General features: G+C 45.7%; 1 protein-coding gene across 1 annotated transcript in view; it reads left to right on the top strand.

Annotated features, from left to right (window-relative positions):
- ANTXR1 (ANTXR cell adhesion molecule 1) overlaps positions 1–26,431 on the top strand; it is a 214,380-nt gene that overhangs the window by 104,372 nt on the left and 83,577 nt on the right. The window contains exons 9-13 of the mRNA XM_073653634.1: positions 14,579–14,639; positions 15,328–15,426; positions 18,121–18,190; positions 18,474–18,552; positions 25,215–25,310. Coding sequence (XP_073509735.1) covers positions 14,579–14,639; positions 15,328–15,426; positions 18,121–18,190; positions 18,474–18,552; positions 25,215–25,310 — 405 coding nt within the window. The remainder of the gene's footprint in view (positions 1–14,578; positions 14,640–15,327; positions 15,427–18,120; positions 18,191–18,473; positions 18,553–25,214; positions 25,311–26,431) is intronic.

Below are 26,431 nucleotides of genomic sequence, written 5' to 3'. Positions count from 1 at the left end.
TCCCAGTCCCCAGACCTGAATATCATTGAACATCTGTGGGATCATTTGAAGAGGGCTGTCCATGCTCGGCGACCATCAAACTTAACTGAACTGGAATTGTTTTGTAAAGAGGAATGGTCAAAAATACCTTCATCCAGGATTCAGGAACTCATTAAAAGCTACAGGAAGCGACTAGAGGCTGTTATTTTTGCAAAAGGAGGATCTACTAAATATTAATGTCACTTTTCTGGTGAGGTGCCCATACTTATGCACCTGTGAAATTTTGTTTGAACGCAGATTGCACATTTTCTGTTAGTACAATAAACCTCATTTCAAGGCAGAAACATTACTGTGTCCAACAGTTATTACATATATCAAACTGAAATAGCTGTTGCAAAAACACCAATTTTTATAAAACATTAAGCTTAAGATTAATAGGGGTGCCCAAACTTTTTCATATGACTGTATAAGAAAATAATAATTGCAGCTTCTCCAGCAGGAACTCGCTAAGGTAACAAAAAAGCAAGCCACGGCCAACGTCCAAGATTCTGCAGAAAGTGTCTTGGAGAAAATCTGCAACTTGGAATAATTATTTTTCCAGAAGCTACAAGTGGTGTCATATAACCGTTTCATTACTGCATACGGCCCCCTGTAAAATGAAAGGGGTGTTTTCTTTTTACCAAGAGCAGACTTCATGCCACAATGTAGTTAAATTCACCATTGATATAAGTTTACAGTCCGTGACTCAATCCTTGACTTGCTTCATACAGTTATTGAGAATCTATAGTACACAAATATAGCTAAACAAAGGAAGGGTGCAGGCCTCCAGGCCCCGACTTTACTCCCTCGATAAAATAATATAACGAAAAAATGTAGGCAGCGCTTCAAAGATTTGGTGAAAGAAAGGTAGAATGTTTTACTAATCCATATTTAAAAGGCTCATGGAGCCAAAACATCACTCAGATACTTATGGATTATCAAAACACCATGTGTTTTTTTTACCAAATTTTGGAATGCTGCCTTCATTGTGTTTGTGTGTGTGCACTACACTGTGTATGTGTGTTTATGTGTGTGTTTATGTACGTCTGTGCACACTGTGTGAGTACATGTGTGTACACTGTGTCTGTTAATGTATGTGTGTAATGCTGGTGGATGGGGACACACTGCGCCACTGGTCGGACTTACCCTGGAGGGGCGTAACTAAGTGACTACCCGGTACTCACTACAGGCTCTAATAGTGAGGATAGACTTGTTCATTGGTAGTCACCAGGTGCCACTCCAGGACAGTCTCCGGGTCAGCAGCAGCTGACTGGAGGGTCAGCAGCACGGGTACGAGATACAGGTGGACAGAGGCCAAGAACTGGCCAGACAATCGCGGGTGAGAGCAGGCAGCACAAGTTCAATGAACGTACTCGAGGTCAGAAGCGGAGAGGTCAGGATAAACGGGTAGGCAAGCCGGGTCAGAAAACAGGAGACACAATGTAAGACCACGGCCCCACTATCAGTATTTGGTCAGTATTTTTTCTCAGGAGTGGGAGCCAAAACCAGGTGAAGAACAATCAGAATAAAGGTATAATAGAGCCAAGTGCACATGGAATCAATGACGCTATATAAATAAATAATAATAATTCTGCATTTAACACCCACTCCTGGTTTTGGCTCCCACTCCTGAGAAAAAATACTGACCGAATACTGACCAAATACTGATAGTGGGGCCGTGGCCTAAGAGTACACCTTGCAGGAATCTAAACAGAGACTGAACTAGCACCTAGATCAGGCAAGGAGTGATGGGTGGACCTGCCTAATAAGCCCCCTCTGCAGGACAGGATGGGGTTAAATACCTGCAGTAAGTGGCCATGCCTACCTGTAGTGAGGTGGAGACTTACCAGCAGCAGGAGGATGCAGCAGTGTTGGAAATGCTACAAGAGGCAGCTCAGCAAGACAGCCCGCAACTGCAGAGAGCAGAGCAATGACCAACATGAGTAGGGTGGCGCTTACAATGTGTGTACACTACGTGTGCACGAATGTGTATGAGTGTATGTAAGTATGTATGTATATATGTTTGCGTGTATACTGTGTCTGTGTTCATGAACATTTGTGTACATTCTGTATGTGTACACTGTGTGTATGTTTATACACTGTGTATATATGTATAAAAACTATAGTCTAGCTTTTTTATGTCTTTGTGTCAGCAGTGGGGTCCTCCTGGGTCTCCTGCTATAGCATTTCATTTCATTCAAATGTCGATGGATAGTTCCCACTGATACTGATGCACCCTGATCCTGCAGGACAGCTTGAATTTCTTTGGAACTTGCTTGGGGCTGCTTATCCAGCATCCAGACTATCCTGCATTGCAACCTTTCATCAATTTTTCTCTGCCGTCCATGTCCAGGGAGATTAGCTACAGTGCCATGGGTTGTAAACTTCTTAATTATGTTGCGCACCATCGACAAAGGAACATCAAGATCTCTGGAGATGGACTTGTAACCTCAAGATTATTGATATTTGTCAACAATTTTCGTTCTTAAGTCCTCAGATAGTTCTCTTCTCCTCTTTAAGTTCTCCATGCTTAGTGTGGCACATACAGACACACAATGCAAAGATTGAATCAACTTCCCCCCTTTTTATCTGGCTTCAGGTGTGATTTTCATATTGCCTACACCTGTTACTTACCACAGGTGAGTTTGAACGAGCATCACATGCTTGAAGCAAAGTTGTTTACCCACAATTTTGGAAAGGTGCCAACAATTTTGTCCTGCCCATTTTGGAGGTTTTGTGTGAAACGATGTCCAAGTTGCCCTTTTTCTTTGATTTTTTTTTGTGATGTTCCAATACACACAAAGGAAATAAACATGTGTATAACAAAACATGTGTAATTGCAATCATATTCTGCGAGAAATACTTTGTTTTCTTCAACAATTTCATTGGTGCCAACACTTTCGGACATGACTGTACGTGTATACACTATGTACACTGCTCAAAATAATAAAGGGAACACTTAAACAACAGAATATAACTCCAAGTAAATCAAGCTTCTGTGAAATCAAACTGTCCACTTAGGAAGCAACACTGATTGACAATCAATTTCACATGCTGTTGTGCAAATGGAATAGACAATAGATGGAAATTATTGGCAATTAACAAGACACCCTCAATAAAGGAGTGGTTCTGTTGGTGGGGACCACAGACCACATCTCAGTACCAATGCTTTCTGGCTGATGTTTTGGTCACTTTTGAATGTTGGTTGTGCTTTCACACTCGTGGTAGTGTGACACCCCAGGGGTCTGGTTGCCACAGTGATAGAGATATTACGTCTGAGAGCAGGTGGGAGGTCCTTTGGTCAGGGATCCTGTGCATGCCACACCTCCTGCCCAGTCTTGGGAGGGGAAGGACTTCCCCTATATAAACCCGGGGCTGAGGCAGGGTTAGTGAGAAAGAAGACAGAACAAGAGTAGAGAAGAGAAGCAGCATAGCAAGAAACATCAGGAGCTCTGTGGGGAGCAGTGTTACAACGAGTCAGGGGCTGGCAGCTACAGAGCTCGCCCTGACTGAGAAGATTTCTTACCGGACCCGGAGTCCGAGGCTGTGGGGACTAACTCCTACCCAGCAGCAGAAACCGTCCGGCAGAGGATTTCAGGTCCTCTGGCCCAGAAGCCCGAAGGCACGGTCACACGCGTGGGAGCAGCACCGCCATCGTGGAGCGGAAGCCATTAGAAGGCCCCGAGTCACCGGCCATACGGGTGAGCACCACACGGTACACTCAGGGACGTGGGCTACTTATTCCCGCCTCTAGCAAGGTAGCCAGAAGAGTACAGTTAGTTGGGAAGGCCTACAACTCCGCCTGGCCAGGGGAAATCCCATCTGCTCAAGGACTGACCAGGCCCCTATCACTAGCAAGTACTCCGGGAGGGTCTTTCTTTGTCACCAGTAAAGACCCTGAACTACACCGCACCGTCTCTGAGTGGTTCCTGCTACCCCCATCATCCACGTCGGCTGCCCTGAGGCTATACCCCTCCCGTTGGGGGTTATACCATCCACGCTGCACCATCCTTCCACCGGCCTCAGCGGTCTGCCCTGCAGCGGCAGCTCCATAGCTGCATTCAACGGGTGGCGTAGTCACCAACCATCTACTGCTAGTACATCGCCGCTCAGTTTGACTCCCTGGGCACGGACCGGGTCGCCGCCACGAGACTACAACCCTCAAGAGATCCGGCTCCGGGTAAGCTCCCGCGTGCGCAACGCAGCGCGACACAGGCCCAGGGGCGCGTCAACTTTGGCGTAGTCGGCAGGATTTCGTGCCCGCAACCACCGGGTACTGCGTGCCTGAAAAGCAAAGACTGTTCAAACTTACCAGTGGTGAAGATTCCCGCTATCCGTGGAGGTTTCCCGCCATCCGGCGCCATCTTCTACCTTCTTCCCGCCATCCGCGAAGTTTTCCCGCCATCCGGCGCCATCTTCGACCTTCTTCCCGCCATCCGTGGAGTTTTCCCGCCATTGGACGCCATCTTGAGGACGCCGCGCGGGAAGAAGAGGGGCGTGGACTCCGAAAGCGCGCGAGAACTGAAGCCCCGCCTCACGTCCGGACGTTGCGTAAGGTCCTGGAAGGAGCCCAGCAGACGCCGACGTCACCGGAGCGCGACGGAAGGTCCTCAACCCTGACGATCCACTGCGGAGCCGCGGCCTACGGAACAGGATCATCGCAAGGTAGGCCACGGTCCACTAGGGGGGAGGAAGATGTCGGATACGGAGGAGAGCTTCACTGCCTCAACCCCCGCCAGCGCCACCGCTGCTGCAGTTATGCCCTTCACCATGCCCTATATCCCGGGAGCAGCTTGGCTACCCCAGTACTCAGGGGAGTCACATACCCTGCATGACTTTAGAGAAAAGCTGGATAGCCTCTTCCAGGTGTACCCCCTCACAGAAGAGCAAAAAGTGAGCATCCTGGTGGCCCAACTAACCGGGGCAGCCAAAAGGGAAGTAAAATCCTGGCCACCTGGGAGGAAGACTGTCGCAGGGATACTAACCCGGCTGAAGGACACCTTTGATACCCGCACCTCAGCCGAGATTAAGCTTAGATTCTACGGGTGCAAGCAGCGAGCGCATGAGAGTATAAGGGACTATGCACTAAACCTACAAGAGGCCCTGAGGGCCATAAAGCAGACCGACCCTGATGGGGTGGGAAACGAGGACAGGCTGTTGACTGAACAATTTATAGAGGGTTTATATTGCAATGCCCACCGAACCCAGTTGCGGGCAATGGCCTTACAGGATCCCCATCTGGACTTTGCACAGTTCAAGGACAGAGCCATCCGGGTGCTCCGAGAACCGGCACCGGGTGGCGTTGTGACCCACAGGCGCCCAGCTATCACTTACCACCAGGAGGCGGCGCCCTTGTTGGCAGGGCCTGTGGGAGCTGATGCGCAGGCTTTGGACAATGACCCGGCTCCAGACCTACGCCATCAGGTCCAAGAGCTAGCTAAGAGCGTTGCTGCGCTAACCCGAACTGTGCAGTCTTTACAGGTTTCCACCCCAGGGAAGATCCAGCTGGCATCCGGACCGGAGGACATCCCGTGGCGTCGACCAAGGAGGACCCCACCGGCCAGAGGAAGACCCAGTGACCGATACAGCGAGGACGGACGACCCATCTGCCGCCGCTGCAATCAACCCGGACATATGGAAAGGTACTGTTCTTTAAACGGGCACAACCTGGGGTAGAGGGCCAACCCCCAGGAAAAAGATCACCAGGCCCATCGAACTGGCGCGACAGATATGTGGGAGGACGTCCAGTCTTGCCTGTGGTACTGGATGGCATTCCCATGAGTGCCCTACTGGACACCGGGTCACAGGTCACCACCATCCCGTACGTGCTCTTTAAGCAGTACTGGAATGACTCGGATATTACCCGCTACCCTGACGACGACTTGAGTATCATCGCCAGCAATGGCCAGCCCGTGCCACAGATCGGATTTAAAGAGGTGACCATCAAAATCGGTAGAGTCGAACTGGCAGCACAGGGACTGATCATTGTAGACATTGACAAACATGAGAGCCACCCAAAAATAACTCTAGGAACTAATGTAATTGAAAATTGTCTTGCAGAGGTGATTTTCCTTCTACAGCAGGTTGCCAAGAACGCCAGCTCCGGCGAGCAGCGAGTGCTCCAGAAAGAGATCCGGGCACTGATGGGACGGCAACAGGTGGAACTCTCCGGCGGTGAGATTGGTAGCGTAAGAATGTGTGACCCTTTCCCTATTGCCATGCCCCCAAAAAGTGAAATGATGATTTGGTGCCGGGCAGCTATTGGTCTGAGAGGTAGAGATTACCAGGCAATGGTAGAACCAGTTTACTCAGACAGTAGGCCCACCATTTTGACAGCACGGGGGGTGGTCAATGTACGCCATGGGAGGGTGCCCGTTCGCATAATCAATATCGGGGAGAGGGAAGTGTACCTGCCCCGGTATGCCACGCTAGCAAAATTATATACCATCAACCAAAACTCTATACAGTCTGTGGAACCCTTGCCTCCATCTCACCCGGAGGAAGGTAACGGCTCTAAGAAAGTAATGGAGGATTGGTGTCAGCAACTACACTTGGGAACTGACTCCACTCCCTCCCACCAGAAACAGGGAGTCTACCGGGTGGTTCAAGAGTATGAGAGAGTGTTTAGTAAACACCCGTTAGACTTCGGGCGAGTCAAGGGGGTAGAACACCGCATCCCCACGGGAGATCATCCTCCCATAAAAGAGAGGTATCGACCCGTACCCCCTGCACATTACCAACACGCCAAGGGGATGCTTAGAGACATGAAGGAGGCTGGGGTAATCCGGGATAGTTGTAGCCCCTGGGCAGCCCCGCTAGTTTTAGTCAAAAAGAAAGACAACACCATGAGGATGTGTGTAGATTACCGGAAAATCAACCGTATCACACACAAGGATGCGTACCCCTTACCAAGGATAGAGGAGTCATTGGCTGCTTTAAGGTCTGCTAACTTCTTCTCTACCTTGGATCTCACTAGCGGGTACTGGCAGGTTCCTGTAGCAGAGGCGGACCGGGAGAAGACCGCATTCACCACCCCGATGGGACTTAGCGAGTTCACCTGCATGCCGTTCGGACTCTGCAACGCCCCAGGAACCTTCCAACGATTAATGGAGTGCTGTCTGGGCCACAGAAACTTCGAGACGGTCCTGTTGTACCTGGACGATGTCATCGTATACTCCAAAACTTATGAGGACCACCTGGCGGAGGTGTTCGAAGCTCTGGCGAGTTACGGCCTAAAGGTGAAACCCTCCAAGTGTCATCTCCTGAAACCAAAGGTGCAGTACCTGGGACACGTGGTGAGCGCTGATGGAGTGGCTCCCGACCCCGATAAGATCACCGCAATTAAGGGATGGCCAAGCCCCTCCAGCGTAAAAGAAGTGCGGCAGTTCCTCGGGTTGGTAGGCTACTACCGAAGGTTTATTCCCGGTTTCACCAAAAAGGCAGCGCCTATGCAGGACCTCCTGATAGGCCAGTCCCGGAAGGCCAAGAACCAGAAGCCGCCCTTCAAATGGGAAGAGCTAGAAGAAGAGTCCTTCCGCCAGCTGAAGATGGCCCTCACGGGGGATGAAATCTTGGCGTACCCGGATTATAGCCAGCCCTTCATCCTCTACACCGACGCCAGTAACATCGGGCTAGGAGCCGTACTGTCCCAGATCCAGCAGGGGAAAGAACGAGTAATCGCCTACGCCAGCCGAAAACTGCGACCCACCGAAAGGAACCCCGAGAATTATAGCTCATTTAAGCTAGAGTTCCTGGCCGTGGTATGGGCAGTCACTGAGCGCTTTAAGCATTACCTTGCTTCTTCCCGGTTCACCGTGTACACGGATAACAACCCGTTGACACACCTGGACACGGCAAGACTCGGTGCCCTGGAGCAGAGGTGGATGGCCCGTCTGTCCAACTACGAGTTCATAATCAAATACCGGGCAGGGCGCTCCAATACTAACGCGGACGCCCTGTCCAGGATGCCCAACCTGCCGGACGAAGGAGAAGATCCGGAGGGACTGGAGGAAATTGAACTCCCTGCGTTCCACCGTCATGGGACTATCCAGTATTCCCACCGGGTAAGGAGTAAGCAGGCTGCTACGTTGAACCCCTTACCTCACTACAACTGGGCGGAAACGCAAGACAGCGACCCTGCCGTCCGACTGGTGAAGGAGATGCTGACTCGGCCGGAGGCTCGCCTTGAACCAGACGCTCCGGAGGAAGCCAAACAACTATGGGCAGAGAAGAGTCGACTGTTCCTTTACAAAGGGAAGTTGTGCCGCAGAATGGTTAACTCCCGGACGCATGAATTACTCTGGCAAGTAGTGGTGCCATGAAGAGACGCAGCCATGGTGATGGAGGCATACCACGACGGAGCTGGACACTTCGGGTGGAAGAAGCTGGAGTTCCTGCTGCGCGAGCGATTCCACTGGGTAGGCATGAGGGGAACCATTGAGAAGTGGTGCAGAGACTGTGGCCCGTGCAACCTGAGAAGGAAGGACCGCGCCAGCCAGAAGACTCCCCTGCAGTCCATCGTCACCCGGCAACCGTTGGAACTGGTAGCCTTGGATCATGTAAAACTGACCCCAAGCAGAAGTGGCTACGTCTACGCGTTAACCATCGTGGATCATTACTCCCGGTTTCTGGTTGTCGTCCCCGTCAAGGACTTAACGGCTCAAACAGCAGCTAGAGCCTTCCAGCAGCACTTTTGCCGTCCACACGGGTACCCGGACCAAGTGCTGACGGACCAGGGACCTGCCTTTGAAGCGGAGGTCTTCCAGGAATTCTGCAATCTGTATGGCTGCCGGAAGATAAGGACGACACCCTACCATCCGCAGACTAATGGACTTTGTGAAAAAATGAACCAGGTGGTGATGGATCTTCTAAAAACGTTGCCCCTGGAAGAACGCAGTCTGTGGCCTGAAAAGTTGCCCGATCTGGTGGACCTATACAACCACATCCCGGTAGGTTCCACCAACTGTACCCCGGCTTACCTAATGAGGGCAAGACCTGGTAAGTTACCTGTTGACCTGGAAATGGGAGTCCTGACACCTGAGGACACTTCACCAGAAACAGACTGGGACACAGAGAGGCAGCAGCAGTACCGGAGAGTACAGGAGAGCGTGGAGCGAAGTCTCTGTCAGGCTAGGGAAAGACAAGAGAAAACTTACAACCAGTATGCTCCCGCTGTTCCCCTGGTACCCGGAGAGCAGGTCTTGAAGAGGAAGAGACGGCTCCACAAGTTGGACGACCAGTGGGAGAAGGACCCGTACACCGTACTGCCCTCAAGCCACGAAAACCCGAAGGTCTGTACCATCAGTAAAGACGGAGGGGAAACCACAGCCATTGTATCCCGGGACCACCTGAAGAAGTGTCCCGAACAACTGAGGAACCCTGAAGAGGAACAAGAAGACCATCGACCCGTAGAGGAAAGGGAAGATATGGTTAGTACCGTGCTCGGGGACTTCCCTCGGTCTTGGACTCAAGTCAATGGTGCAGTTGTGGTACCCGTACTCACCTTTCTCCAACCATCATCCCAAGAACCTACGGAGCAACCGGTAGAGCTGGAAGAACAGCCGGTCCAGGAGGCAGAAGACTCTACACAAGCAGACCCGGAAAATCAACCCTCTGCTTATAGTGAGCCTGCCATACCCCTAGTGAGCCAGAGGGCCCATAGACAGCTGCCCAGTTTACCCTTGACAGCTCCTACACCCTGTAGTTCAGGGCCAGACAGTCAGCTCCGTAGGTCCACTAGGGCCACTAGAGGCCAGCTACCCGCACGTTGGAGGATCTAAATGTTTAAGCTATCTTATATGTTTACTTGTTTATAGTTGCTTGTGTATAATTTTGTGTTTCTAGTTCTTTTTAGGAGTCCTTGGTGGATTTACCGGGAATCCTTGTACATAGTTGGAGCGTAACCCAGGATGGACTAAAGACTGTTAAGGACTCGGGGCAGGACAGGCCCCTACCTGGTTACGTCTCCCTGTTTTGGTGAAATGGACACCTTGCTTTTCAAAACTGCACCCGGTTGCGGACACGCCGTAACCATCTTATGTGTTTTTCTTATTGTATTGTTATTGTTATACCTTGTTATGTTTTTTTTAAAAAAAAAAATATATATATGTTTAGTCCCGGAGTACTAAATTTCACTAGGGGGGAATGTGACACCCCAGGGGTCTGGTTGCCACAGTGATAGAGATATTACGTCTGAGAGCAGGTGGGAGGTCCTTTGGTCAGGGATCCTGTGCATGCCACACCTCCTGCCCAGTCTTGGGAGGGGAAGGACTTCCCCTATATAAACCCGGGGCTGAGGCAGGGTTAGTGAGAAAGAAGACAGAACAAGAGTAGAGAAGAGAAGCAGCATAGCAAGAAACATCAGGAGCTCTGTGGGGAGCAGTGTTACAACGAGTCAGGGGCTGGCAGCTACAGAGCTCGCCCTGACTGAGAAGATTTCTTACTGGACCCGGAGTCCGAGGCTGTGGGGACTAACTCCTACCCAGCAGCAGAAACCGTCCGGCAGAGGATTTCAGGTCCTCTGGCCCAGAAGCCCGAAGGCACGGTCACACGCGTGGGAGCAGCACCGCCATCGTGGAGCGGAAGCCATTAGAAGGCCCCGAGTCACCGGCCATACGGGTGAGCACCACACGGTACACTCAGGGACGTGGGCTACTTATTCCCGCCTCTAGCAAGGTAGCCAGAAGAGTACAGTTAGTTGGGAAGGCCTACAACTCCGCCTGGCCAGGGGAAATCCCATCTGCTCAAGGACTGACCAGGCCCCTATCACTAGCAAGTACTCCGGGAGGGTCTTTCTTTGTCACCAGTAAAGACCCTGAACTACACCGCACCGTCTCTGAGTGGTTCCTGCTACCCCCATCATCCACGTCGGCTGCCCTGAGGCTATACCCCTCCCGTTGGGGGTTATACCATCCACGCTGCACCATCCTTCCACCGGCCTCAGCGGTCTGCCCTGCAGCGGCAGCTCCATAGCTGCATTCAACGGGTGGCGTAGTCACCAACCATCTACTGCTAGTACATCGCCGCTCAGTTTGACTCCCTGGGCACGGACCGGGTCGCCGCCACGAGACTACAACCCTCAAGAGATCCGGCTCCGGGTAAGCTCCCGCGTGCGCAACGCAGCGCGACACAGGCCCAGGGGCGCGTCAGTAGCATGAGACGGACTCCACAACCCACAGAAGTTGCTCAGGTAGTGCAGCTCATCCAGGATGGCACATCAATGCGAGCTGTGGCAAGAAGGTTTGCTGTGTCTGTCAGCGTAGTGTCCAGAGGCTGGAGGCACTACCAGGAGACAGGCCAGTACACCAGGAGACGTGGAGGGGGCCGTAGGAGGGCAACAACCCAGCAGCAGGACCGCTACCTCCGCCTTTGTGCAAGGAGGAACAGGAGGAGCACTGCCAGAGCCCTGCAAAATGGCCTCCAGTAGGCAACAAATGTGCATGTGTCTGCACAAACAGTTAGAAACCGACTCCATGAGGGTGGTATGAGGGCCCGACGTCCACAGATGGGGGTTGTGCTCACAGCCCAACAACATGCAGGACGCTTGGCATTTGCCACAGAACACCAGGATTGGCAAAGTCGCCACTGGCGCCCTGTGCTCTTCACAGATGAAAGCAGGTTCACACTGAGCACATGTGACAGACGTGACAGAGTCTGGAGATGCCATGGAGAGCGATCTGCTGCAACATCCTTCAGCATGACCGGTTTGGCAGTGGGTCAGTAATGGTGTGGGGTTGCATTTGTTTGGAGGGCCGCACAGCCCTCCATGTGCTCGCTAGAGGTAGCCTGACTGCCATTAGGTACCAAGATGAGATCCTCAGACCCCTTGTGAGACCATATGCTGGTGAGGTTGGCCCTGGTTTCCTCCTAATGCAGGACAATGCCAGACCTCATGTGGCTGGAGTGTGTCAGCAGTTCCTGCAAGATGAAGGCATTGAAGCTATGGACTGGCCCGCCCATTCCCCAGACCTGAATCCGATTGAGCACATCTGGGACATCATGTCTCACTCCATCCACCAACATCACGTTGCACCACAGACTGTCCAGGAGTTGGTGGATGCTTTAGTCCAGGTCTGGGAGGAGATCCCACAGGAGACCATCCGCAACCTCATCAGGGGCATGCCCAGGCATTGTAGGGAGGTCATACAGGCACGTGGAGGCCACACATATTTGAATCACTAAAGATTAACAAACATGACACATCCCGTTTAATGAAAATTATTTTTTAGCTTGTTTTGAGTCCCCTGGGGTCGGATCAGCATTTATCTCAACATTATAAACATAGGTCAGTTTAAAATAAAAGAAAATGAACTCTGGGTATTAAAATGTTTGGGTAGAGACATAACCAATGGGTTGAAAGAGTAGTAACAGATTAATTGACCTATAGCATCTGCTTTGACGAGTGCTAATAGGGGGGCTTTGCTTCTATTAGCATTTCTTACAGTATCTATGTCCATGTTCGAAAAATGGGTACTGTTTCTTTATCCTGAGCCTTGAGAGTGATAGGACAATTTTATAGTAATGTCATCTCAAAATTTTCTATTCCTAGGAATCTGGAGTATATACCGCATATAAATATATATTCTGTATACTGTATATAATTCAATTTCTAGAAATATACAGAAGTGACTATAATTGTTTACAGCCAAGTAAATGAATATTGCACATATTTTCTTCTAATTATTTACTGCGTGGATTATATGCTGAAAAAAGTGCTTTGATGTAATAATGTGGAAATCTAGGCACTGTTAAGTGAAAGCATTCTTTTTCTCCCCCATGACTAGTCTTCTCAACAGCCATTATATCTGTAGACATATTTTGCATATTTTCGCAGTGGCAAATTTTGCATAGGATACAGGGAAACTTTGTAAAATGAGCGCACAACTGGTTATCTACGTATTGTGGAGGCTGAGTATACAGTGGCTGCGATTCATGTTATATGGCAACAAGTGACAAGAGAGGGGCTTCCTGCAAAGGGGCTCTGCAACTTCTAGTTATTATTTTGCTTCTTGTCGTTGAAAAGCAGAGTCAGGAATTCTCTATTCCACCCCAACCCCACCTTCCCACAGCTTGACTGATACCTTACTGGCTGTGTAGTAAGGTCAGTAGGCCTGGTACTGTGTTTCCTCAATCTGTTATGCAATAAAGGCAGAATCCTACATACTGGATATGGTACTGCCCCTTGAGAAAGGCTAAGCGCCGAAACGCGCGTTGGGGACGGCCATAGCGTGGTGGTCAGGTATTGAACGCTCTGGGAGGTATGTTATAAGCCTAGTTGATATATGGTGCTATATGTCTATACATGAGATATTTTTTGATTTAATTCCTTTTTGGCATCTATCCCCTATATGTATGTAGAGCATAACAAATGAAATACTATGCACCACCACTCTTGATGGCCACTATGAGTGTTTTTATAATATGTATCCCAATTTTTGTATTATGTCCTGTCTATAAAATGCATGTGTAATAAAGCATTTTTAATGTGACAATATCACAATTTGTGTCATCCCTTTTGGCCTTCAGCCACTCCCCCCTTATATACTGGATATGGGTTGTTGTATATATTAAATGGAATCTATCTGTAGGATTAACCCTCCTGTGCCATCTATATGGGCATTAGGGTCATAGAAAGTGAAATAAAATGATACCTTGATATACTTGCAATCTGTAGTCTTATACCAGAGAAATCCACTTTTTTATATGTAAATTATTTGTTAAGATCTATGGGCCAGACATAGATCTCCCTGAGAATCTGCCTCCAGAGCTAATTTAAATGAAAGGGGACATTACCAGTGGGATATGTAATGACTAACAGTCTGCTCTCCGGATCTCACTACAAAGCTGTGCCGGTTACAATACTTTTTGAGCTTCCATCTTACTGGTAGCCATTGTAGTGGAGGGGAGTACAGAAGAGCTGACAGCACTGTGAGAGGAGAGCTACAGCTTTGTAATAAGACAAAGCTTAGCTCTGCTGTACTGTGTTAGTTATAATCACACACAGCTCTGCAGTGCGATCAGGAGAGGAGAGAGCGGCAATTGCACATCACACTGGTAATGTTCCCTTTTCATTTAAAATAAGCTCTGCATTTTCTCAGGGAGATCTATGTCCAGCCCATAGATCTTAATAGCTCATTTATATATTGAGAAAAATGTGGATTTCACTAGAATAAGACATCGGATTGCAGATATCAAGGTATCATTTTATTCAACTTTCCATGGCCTGCATGTCCATGTAGATCGCTTAAGTAAGGATGATCCTTCTGATAGATTCCCTTAATATTTTTTTATGATGCCTACATATTACACATCTCTTTACAATTGTGCAATTAACATACAAGAAAAATGAACAAAATCAAAGAACAAACAGTGAGACTAAAAGGAAGAGAGACTGAAGAGCTCACAATCTAAGTGGAATGGAAAGAGTGGAACAATCGTTAGGTGGTATTATGTGGTATTTATTTATATATACTCTCTTTTTGGCAAGGCTTTAACAAAAAATAAGTTTATGCCAAAATACTTACATAAAACTAAGCTTATGATGTCCTTCTGTAACATGCAGATCCTAAAGATGTCCTGTATAGAAATTCTAGCTGCGGAGCCTTCCAGTATATGCGCTGGAGGTAAGTATCATATATATCTAGAATTGCCAATGGTAAGTAGTTTTAAGCATACGCTGCAGTCTAAAGGTGTTGAAAACAAGTTATTATCACATATCCAAAGGACTGGGGGTAACTTACTAATTGGCTGAGGTCTGACCGCTGGAGCCACACCAATCAGCAGATGAAGGAACTTTTATCCCCAAAGGGGCACTTTTATCCTCGGTACAAAATGGAGCGGCAGCGAGTATGTGCACAGCACCTCCTTTCATTCTCTATGGGGCTGTCCGAAAAATCTAAGCACAGGGAAACAATGGAGAAGTGTTTGATCATGCGCACTGCCACTCCATTCCAATGAGAATAAAAGTGCATCCGTTCTGCCGATCAGTGCAGGTCCCAGCGATCAGACTCCTTAGTAGAAGCTGTGCTAGATCGCAGCATTATCACATTCACTTCCATGAGAAAATGCTGCAAAACTCTGCACAGGGGGCTAGAGGGGATTGTATGTGTGGACCATGGGATGTGATCTATATGCTATATAAAATAATCTACTGCTCAGATGTCATAAATTACTGAAATGTTTGTGTTAGAAATATATATATGTATATATGTTTGACTAGTGGAAAGTAACAGAGGTTTTAAAAACAGAAAGTAAATGACAATCAACCAATATCCCACATTTATGTATGTGATTTATCACATCTGCTTGTAGAGTCCTTTCAAGTGGTTGTGAGAGGAAATGGATTTCGATTTGCTCGGAATGTAGATCGAGTTCTCTGCAGTTTTAGAATCAATGATACGACTTCCCTCAGTAAGTATATTTTCATTTCTTAATTATGTCTCCTTTAAATGAATAAGTGCCTTTTGCTAAATCATGATTAGAAAAAAACGAAGTAATTAGGGAATTTGTCTATGGTCAAATATTACATTATGTTGTGGCTAGTAAAAAGATTTGTAGGACTCTGGTTCAGCGGCCACATTGGTAGTCCATTATTGCAAGACATGAGAGTCCTGAGAACTTCTTACTACTTAGGAGCGTCAGTGGTGCCTTTTTTGATTAGTTAACCCCCTCAACGTCATTACTAATAAGAAGAGATGCCGGGGATCTGGCAGGTAGAGGGAGGTTTACAGGGCTCTTGTCCGGCAGTGATGGACTATCAACATGGCCATTGGATCAGGTTCCAAAGAATTTTTATGAGGGATCGGTTCTGTCAAACTAATCTAATTAGCTTCTATGAAGTGGTAAGGTCCAGACTGGACCAGGGAAACGCAATAGATGTTGTATGTATGGACTTTTCAAATGCATTTGATACGGTGCCACACAAAAGGATGGTATTTAAAATGAGAGTAATGGGACTTGGAAAAAATACGTGTAACTGGGTTAAAAACGGTCTCAGTGATAGAAACAAAGGGTGGTTATTAATGGAACACACTTGGATTCGGTCACAGTTAACAGTGGGGTACCACAGTGGTCAGTATTGGGCCCTCTTCTTTTTAACATTAAAGACCTTGTAGAGAGCATACACAGTAGAATATCAATATTCGCAGATGATACTAAACTCTGCAAGGTAATCAACACAGAGGAGGATAATTTAATGTTACAGAGGGATTTTTATAAGAAGGAGACTTGGGCTGAGAAATGGCAATTGAAGTTTAATGTAGATAAAAGTAAAGTCATGCACTTGGGCATGGGAAATAAAATGTATAATTATATACTAAATTGTAAAACTGTCACTGAAAAAGACTCCAGCATATGATTGGACATCAAATTCAACTTTAGTGACCAATGCCAGGCAGCTGCTGCCAATGCAAATAAAATAATGGAATGCATTAAAAAAGGCATAGATAATCATGACAAGAACATAGTTTTGCTTCTATACAAGTCACTAGGGGCTATTAAGTTTGAAGAAACAAACGCTTAGAGGCGATCTTATTGCAATGTACAACTATACGAGGGCACAGTACATAGATCTTTCTAATGATCTTTTTACACCTGGGCCAGTGACAGTGAAAAGGGGGCATCTTCCAGGTCTAGAGGAAAGAAGGTTTAATCATAATCACAGACGGGGATTCTTTACTGTAAGAGCAGTGAGACTATGGAACTCTCTGCTGCATGATGATGTAATGAGTGATTTGCTATTAAAATTCAAGAGGGGCCTGGATGCCCTTCTCTGAAAAATATAATATTACAGGTTATTAAAGGCACTAGATTCTGTGATGGGGCTTTGACCCATGGCACTAGTGTGATTGCTGTATGTGGAGTTGGGAAGGAGTTTTTACCCTAATATGGAGCTATTAGTGTCTGCCCCATGGGGATTTTGCCTTCCTCTGGATCAACATGTTAGGCTATAGGTTGAACTTAATGGACTTAAGCCTACTTTCAACCTAAAAACTATACAACTATGAAATTGTACAACTGTAGTGGCTGTCTCCAATAGAGGGACTAAAGAACAGTCTTTTTTTCCTGGGAGTAGAGTTAATTTGCAAACCTTTTTCTCAAGAAGCATCACTGCCCTGTAGGGCAGTCATTGACCACTTGCTTTGTGGTCTCCATTAGGAGAAACAGCACCCACTGTCTTCTGTATCCATTAGTAAACGAGTGACACATCGGTAACTCGCACACCTTCTCAGCGCTGTCCTACTCACTGTGTTCTGCTCCTCCCAGTGAGCTGCCTCTTGCAGCACTCACAGCACTGCTGCGTCCTCATGTGCCTTTAGAGTCTTCACCTGGCTATAGGGAGGTGCGGACAGATTCTGAACTAATTTAACCTGCTGTAACCTGCAGAGTTTTTCTTCCCTGGCCTATCCCCTGCCAGCAGCGGATATATTTGGCAGCTCCTCCCTCCACACCTTACCTAAACTTAGGTTCCTAGTTTCAGTCTGATAGTTATCTAGCTAGATGCATGTTTTGTCTCTCCTGTTACCGACCCAGCTTTTTACTTGTTTTCTCTGACCTCTCATCTCCTTGCCTGGTATTTTGATTCTGTGCTGCCTGCCCCGACCTCAGACTGTCTGACCACGTCTCCTTCTTTGCCCTCTGTACCTCGTGTTGTGCCTCTGACCCTTCAGTCAGCTGCTGCATGTTCGGGGACTACTCTAGAATGGCACCTGGTGACTCCCCTAATGGCCCAAGTCTATCTTCACCATCAGAATCTCTAGTGAAGACCAGGTAGTCGCTTACTTATGCCCCTTGAGGGTAAACCCGCCAGTGGCGCAGGCCATTGCACTGAACTGCCTCTTGAAGCACTCCCAGCACTGCTGCACTCTCATGTGGCTGGACAGTCTCCATCTGGTTTTAGGGAGTCGCAGCCTGGCAAGTAGCACAGTGGGTCCACACTCACCACCATCACAATGAGGCAAATTATTAAGACTGATAGTACCCTAAACTTAACAGAATTACATTTATATATACTTTATTACACAATTGATAAAATATAACCAGACTTTGCTCCTCTTTGAACCTAACTGTAACACATGTATACCTAATGTTTTGTTTGTGTTATAGACGAGAAGCCCCTTGTTGTTGAAGACACATACCTGCTGTGCCCTGCACCCGTCCTAGAAGAAGTTGGCATGTAAGAGACTAGTACCAAACTCGTTATAAAGATATATTGTATTAAGTTAATACCACCCACTTATTAGTCTTTACTGGATGGACCCGATTTAATCGTTTAGTGTGCATTGTCCATCTTTCCTATGAGTACTGACTGTGGAGAATTGAAAGCCTTGGCCACCACTGTGTAGACAGAGAGGACAAATCATCCAGCGAGTGCGTAGAAAAATACTTGAGAGACGTAAGACTTCTGAATTAAGTAGAAATTCCAGATCTGATTGTTAATGCTCTTTTTGCGTTTGCAGGAAAGCTACCCTTCAAGTCAGCATGAACGATGGCCTGAGCTTCATCTCCAGTTCTGTCATCATTACCAGCACACACTGTGTAAGCCACAGAACCTCTTCTACTGCTTATATGAGATATTGTCACTAATATGATTTGTCGTTTAATTTTTAGACTTTATTTGTTGTATTACATACAATAAGCTGTCAGTTACATGGGAAAAGATTTAGTGTATGTTCACACTCAGTTTTATGATGTTGGTTTTGAAGCAAATCAGCTTCAAAATCCATATTAATAAAAGTCCATGCGAGCACACCTTAAACCTCCTGGGGCCACGGTTGTGACCTACCTTAGGAGTAACCGTAATTATATTGTCCATAAAATTCACTTCTCTGAGCTAGGTTTGCTAGAGAGTCAGAAAGACAAATGCTCTCTGCAGCCATGCTCACGTCCAGCTACTTGATCACACACCACCTACAATCTAACTTTAATTTAAAAATTAGGTTCCAAATTAACCCCGGAGTTGCCAACCATCTATAAATTTCTGTAGAGTATTTAAACATTGTTTCTTTTTTTCCACTGTCCATAAAAAATGGTATTTGTAAGATTTTTTTTTAAGGTAGAAGAACTTGTACCGTTTATTGTGACTGTAATTTTCATAGTATATTGAGCTTCAGAAATACTCTATATTATGATTTTAGGCTTCATTATGGTTCTCCAACTATTGTTGACTGTCAATGATTCTCTAGATAACTTGTCCAGAAAAACATGATAAAAAGGTTTTCTACCTTGGACCAGCCTCTTTAACTTCCCATTACATATAAACCAATTAGTTAATTTCCCTAAATACCCTTGATGTGTGTGACTCACTGAATGTGCATGTTATGTCAATGGGGAAAGGGAATAAGTGATTGCCAAACAATTCTGTCACAGCTTATCTCAGGTGTAACCAAAATATTGGAGCAGTTATATTCCAGGCCATACACACATTGTTTCCTCCAACAGAGAAATCAGGGCTGTCCCTCATACATTACACTGTTGGCGGACGCCATCTATGTCAGCAAGGTCTGCAACTATCTAATGCAGAGGTGAGCAATTAATTTTCCCGAGGAGCCACGTGAGAGACCTCGACTGTTGTGGAGGCCGAACCAATAGGCTGAAATTAATTCTGCTCAATATTAATGTATTAATTACAATTAATATTCATATAAAATAATAATTATATCATTTCTTATTGAAAATAATTAAGTATACTGACACCCTCAATTTACCATATGAGCCCACACACCGCCCCCTATATACAGTATGAGCCCACACACTGCCCCTATATACAGTATGAGACCACATAAAGATCCCCTATATACAGTATGAGCCCCCACAGACCTTCTATATACAATATTAGCCCCCACAAATCCCCTGTATACAGCACGATCCCACACACAGCCCCACTATATATAGTATGAGCCCAAACAAAGCCCTACTATATATAGTATGAGCCCCCACAGACCCCCTATATACAGCATGATCCCATATACAGCCCCCCTATACACAGTATGAACCCACACAGCATACCTGTATACAATGTGAGCACAGACAGGCCCCATATATTCAGTATGAGCCCCACAGAGTCCCCTATGTACAGTATGAGACCACACAAACCACCTATATACAGTATGATCCCACACACAGCCCCCCTATATACAGTATGAGCACAGATTGGCCACATATATACAGTATGAGCCCCCCAGAGTCCTCCTATATACAGTATGAGCCCCAACATATTCCTCTTATATACAATAGGAGTCCTCACATAACCCCTCTATAAACAGCATAAGCCCCCAAATAGTCTGCCTATAAACAGTATGAGCCCTCACATAGCTGTAATATACACAGACACACATCCTACACACATTCACACTTTCCGGTCTGCGCTCCGCACTGCAGATGTGGTGTAGTCCTTAGAATGCACTTAGGGGTGACATCGGAACGCAGGGTGGGAGAGGGCACCGCACGGTGCAGCCCATGGGCCATGGGCCAGTGCCTCCTGTGTCTCGGGCTGCACTTTGCCCAGGTCTCATCTAATGTCTATGGTCAACTTTTGAGATCTGCGATTCATGGCACATTTTCTACTATGTAATGGTGGAGCTTTATGGCTCCATTCTGTACATTTCTGTGACAAAGAACTATTTTACCACCATACCTCCCAGTGAGGGCGGCCTTCTTCTTGTGTTATTACTTTGTGACACATCTGGAACAGAGAAACCAAACTTCAGCTGCAGCAACTTAGCTGTGACTGCAAACTTTATTTAGGAAGCTACTGCCAGAAACTGCTGTAAGACAGCTCTGGTATATCTGAGGTTAACTCTTTCTAGAAGAGAATAAGCCTGTCATGCTGTGCCATATGGAGCATCCTCTAGCGACACATGGATGTGCCTCCATATAGGCTTCATCAAGTTGGAAATTCAGTTTCACCATTGATGTGACCATCGTAAAAATGGTTTAACCACCTCTTGATGGAAATTGCAAGAAAAACCCACCTCTAAAATGAACACTTTAATGGAATAGGTCCATATGGCCACATCCACTCATAAGCACATAGCGGCAAGAGCCATGTTGGCCAATTTTTTGGGCGACAGTCGTAAAGTCACTTGTGACATCACAATTGAATTCCCTATTTAAGATGATCCTTATGTGACTTTATTAGTGGCAGGTTTTTCCTTTATTTCTGGTGAATGTTCACAATACACTTCTGTCCTGATGACATCATTGGTTTTGTCTAACATCATTTCTTCTTTAATCCTCCGGGGATTGTCCTGCTAACCTTTTCCTGCGCTGCAGCTCAGTCGAGCAGTGCAAGGATTAAAATGAAATGTACATTAGCTTAGACAGGCACAAGTCACAGTCAGTCCTCTTCTGCGTACTTTTCCCTAATCTTTTTTTATGTGGTTTTTAATCCTTTTTCCATACAAGAACAGACTCGACAATGAATGGACGTTAACATGTAGGAATTTTTTTTGATTTGTGAAACTTTTGTTATAAATGTGTTATAATGAAGTAGAAGCAGTGATGCAAAGCGAGGGCCTGGAAGACGTCCAACACATCTTGGAATAATAAATGGAGAGACGGATGTCTCAATGTGGAGTCTTGTGCTTTAGACTCAATTTTGTGCTTGAAGGATGCTAAGACATCGAAGGACAGTGGATCCAGGTGATCCTGGCCTGGACACATCAGACTGTAAAGTCCAATGGATGGAACCACAAGTCGTTGCCTAATTTGCGACCTCTCATCATTCACACTACAAATAGACATTGTTTATACTGAAACTAACAGCATTTTTATATTTACGTAGCGAGTTTTGTCCTCGTACAGATGTATGTGGTTATTCTTCACACTTCATATTTTTTGTACCACAGAAAACTCATTAAGACAAAGCCCCATCTATATGCGCAACTCAGGCATATTGGCATCATGGTGGGAAGTCCCCCTTTAAGAATGTCTCCTGTTTTTCCTTTTAGCACGGGGATGACAATTCATCTAAATGGCCGTCATGTAATACCACATTTGTGGAAAAATCAAAGAAATCAGCCAGAACACCAGTTGGTACACACTGTGACCATTTAACAGACAAAACCTAAAAAACAAAATGAGCATATTCCCTGTAGTAAGCAAGCAATTAAATAGTAATAGTGCATGTAAATAACATGGTGTACTTAATTAACACTATTTTGATCAAAAAAGCATAAAAGCTATCCCACCACGACAAGGTGCACCCAATCAAGAAGGTCCCTAACTCTAGTATAGATGGAGCAGAGCAGGACACAGGCCCATCTGTTCAGACATTTGCCTATGGGAAGCTATATAGATGAAATGACTAGCTCAAAGTTACACTTTTTTGATCAAAATAGTTTTAACTATGCACCCTATATTATTTACACGTACTATTACTATTTACTTATATACTAAAGGGTATATGCTCATTTTGATTTTATCTTAGGTATTATTGTGGAAAAAAAATCAGCTTTTTGCCCAGATTTCTAGGAGTGAGAGATGTCCACTGACCATTGTGGCGGCTGTATTCTGGAACGGGTTGTGTTTTTCCTGATGGGACAACCCCCTTAATATATCCTTTTATACATTATTAACATATGCTAATATACCCAGGAGCTGTTTAACATGACAAACTTGGTGTTCTCCATCTGACACACTCCGCTGTTCTCCACCTGCTACCTGTTACGGAATTAGCTGGATGGAATTGAGTCCAGATGACATCAAGTATTCTGTAAATGTTTGAGTAATGTGCCCCCGATTCATTATGGCATTTGCACCTGTTTTTTGTCTAGTTTTGCACATTTTTTTTCTTTGTTTGCACCCATTTCATTATTCTATTTGCACCTTTTTTGAAGTCTATGTACTCATCTATTTTGTTTTCCAATTTCTGGACGCAGTTCACAGATTCCAAATGTTTTTCGCCAGATTTTTAAATTGCAACTTTTTAAAAAGTTGCAAAAACTCTGCTCCATTTCCCTCATGGTATATTTTTTAGTATGCCAGTATTTTTTTATTATTATTATATTTGCTTATATAGCGCCAGTAATTCCACAGTTCTCTACAGACATTATCATCACTGTCCGCATTGAGGCTCACAATCTACATTCCCTATCAGTATGTCTTTGGAATGTGGGAGGAAACCGGAGAACCCAGAGGAAACCCACACAAACACGGGGAGAACATACAAACTCCTTGCAGATGTTGTCCTTGGTGGAATTTGAACCCAGGACCCCAGCGCTGCAAGGCTACAGTGATAGTCACTGAGCCAGTATTTTTGAGCAATTTTTGCACTAAAGGTTTGCCAAAACAGTTCAATCAAGACACAAAAAAAACATAATTCTTGACTTTGCACCAAATTCATGAATTATGGGCACCATTTTGAAGAATTTGGCACCAAAAATGGCAACTAATACCAAAAGACAAAAGTGACTTAAAAAAAATTGCAAATGATGAATTGAGGCCTATGTGACTTGAATTGCATCCAACCAATTAGGGAAGGTGCAGTTTGACTGAAAGGTGTACTATAATGACACGTCCATTACTGGTTTGGTAGTTTGCTCCCTCTTTTTTTATACTCTTGTTGAATGTGATGTCCTTATCCCCATCATGGTGAATGCTGCAGTATCTCCTCTTACCCTCCTACTCTAGGAGCCTTATTGGTGTAGTGTAAAGGTTTTCCACTTTCAGGAAAGTGGACCCCAAATACTCTAAAATACCAAATACAGCAGATTACTCGCCCTCCCTGGATCTAGCGGTGGCTCCTCGCCGCTGCACGGGTGTCGCTGTTTTGGCTGCAGCAGTCATGTCACATTGAGAGTGCACATCACCACTGTAGTCAATTACTGACCTCTACCTCAGCACCACCGCTGAGCTCAATGATTGACTGTAGCGGTGATGTGCTTTGTTGACGTGACATGACTGCTGCAGCAAAACACTGACACCCTGGCAATGGCGGGGTTCTGATGGTGGATAAAGGGAAGGTGAGTAACTGCTGTGTAGGTTATTTTAGGTATTTTAGACCATTTATGGTCCACCTTTCTGAGAGTAGAAAACCCCTTTAACCTCCATGTTAGCCCCTCACTAGACTCTTTCTCTTGGAGATACATCATCCCCATCTCTCCTTTTTGTTTAGGTCAACAGTCTCAATTATGGTAGGCTGGTTGGACACCACATTTTATGGATCATCATTTTGTGAAACATTTTTTATCATAAATTCTTTTCTTGTTTTACATGCATGAGAATTGTATGCTAAAGTCACAGCGGGTGGTATGTTAGCAAGGGATCTGTGGTGGTGGAGCTTCAAAAGCTGGTATACCACTCTGGGAATTGGCAAATCGTTTACCATTTCAATGCTTTGATAATGTTTTTTGTGCCTTTAATAATGGTTTCTAATGTTTCAATAAATGCAGTAACTGACCATCAACCCAAAAAAGATCATGTATTTGTGTATTACTTACCAGTATGGGGTAGCTTGTAAATGAAGTTGCTAAGGATCAGCTGATACATACACATGCGAGTAATGATGAGCGAGCATGCTCATTTAACCCTTTCACCGAGCATGCTCGGGTGCTTACCGGGTATCTTCGGCGTGCTCGTATATTATGTTTGAGTCCCTGCATCTGCATGATTTACAGCTGTAAGACATCCTCAACACATGTAAGGATTGCCTGTTTGTAAGGGAATCCTCACATATGTTCAGGCTGTCTTACAGCCGTAAATCATGCAGACGCAGGGACTTGGACATAATATACGAGCACGCCGAAGATACTCGGTAAGCATGCTCGGTGAAAGGGTTAAACGAGCACACTCGCTCATCGCTACATGCTAGCCATCCATTTCCCAAGTAACACCAGCTGCAAGGGAAATGTAGCAGTGCATGGTACCTAATCCAATAAAAGACTGACCATTTGATACATGGAAAGACCACATACTCCAGAGCAGAAATGTAATCTCATCCTACTGATCATTCATGATGGGAGAAGTTGCTTATTTGCATCTGATAAGACTTTTATATGGTGACGCATTGTGCACCATGATGTCTAGCAGCTTGGTGGCCCAGCATCTTCTAAATAAATGTACCCCACACAAAGTACTGGTACCTTGCTCTTATGATAAATATGAGGTTCTAGTAGATATACCATATAAATGACTGGATATATAATAATGGAACAAGCATATCACTCAGTGAGAATTTCACTTCCTTTTATGTCCTACAGGCGGATGGGACCATCTTAGCTATTGCCCTGCTCATCTTATTTCTCCTGCTGGTTCTGGCCCTGCTATGGTGGTTCTGGCCTCTGTGCTGCACTGTGGTAAGTATCAGATCTCATCATCATGTTGTGGTACAGGGACCTGATGTGACCCTGGGTTGGTGAAACGTGCGTATCCTCAGTGCTTTAATACTGCTGGTTGCTTTTGTACAAGCAGCATCCATTGCGGTAGGGAATCATCAGTTTATCTTCCTACGAAGTCAGGAAAGCTTATTACACGTAACATACTCTATGTCCCATAAATCTACTTTTATTACAGTTAAGCAAGCTGACTGCTTAGATTCTGAAGTACTAGGATTTAATTACGTAGTGGTTGTACATACTATAAAATATTGCCAATCCCCCAAAGGATGATGACATTTTTATTACAATCTATATTTTTGTATAGGCTGCTCACTTCTGATAAATATGTAAACCTTTCTTCTGCGCATGCGCCATTTTTACATAGTTACATGGTAGTTACAGTTGAAAAAAGACTAATTTCCATCAAGTTTAACTGAGGGATGGGAAAGGACACTCACTTCTGCAGAATGGCACCCTGTGTTTTTCATACATGCCGTAGCCAGGATGAAGCCGAAGAGCCAAATGAGATATTTTGACCAGCGCATGCGCAAAAAGCAGTTGATACCTCTGTCTGCAAAATGGCAATACAGGCAGAGCATGTGCCAGTTCTTTACTATGCAGTGGAGATTTTCATTAGTGTGTGAATGATCAATCAAAAGAAGAGGGGCTTGCCTAGCCCAATTTCAACAGGTAAATGTAATGGTCCAGACACACTCGTTGGACATTTTTTCTAAGATATGCAGAGTTACTCGGTTCTAGAAGTTTAGAAAGGTATTTTCAAGCCAGAAAGCGATGTAGGAAGAGTCTAGAAGAATATATCCTGGTATTGATTAGCCACCAGTTATTACTAATAGGCTGGGACCTCGTCCAATCCCAAAAAACGGGCTCCGAATTTCCTCCTCAAAATAAAGTAGTGGGCGCCATACTCTGTTCCTTCACTATGGAATGGCTGGAGATAGATGAATGTAGTATTCAGTGATCTCTAGGAATCCCATAGAGGAAGAATGGAATGTTGGCACATATATGTAGCCACCATTGCATTCCATGGGGCAATATTTCTGTTTTCGGGATCAGTATGCGTCCTCCCAAGCAGTAGCATT

This window comes from Phyllobates terribilis, unplaced genomic scaffold (assembly GCF_046119375.1).
Source record: "Phyllobates terribilis strain yellow unplaced genomic scaffold, ASM4611937v1 Scaffold_11__3_contigs__length_659146591, whole genome shotgun sequence".
Lineage (NCBI taxonomy): Eukaryota > Metazoa > Chordata > Amphibia > Anura > Dendrobatidae > Phyllobates > Phyllobates terribilis.
The sequence above is the reverse complement of the archived record's forward strand: the minus strand, read 5'-3'. Positions and strand labels throughout refer to the sequence as shown.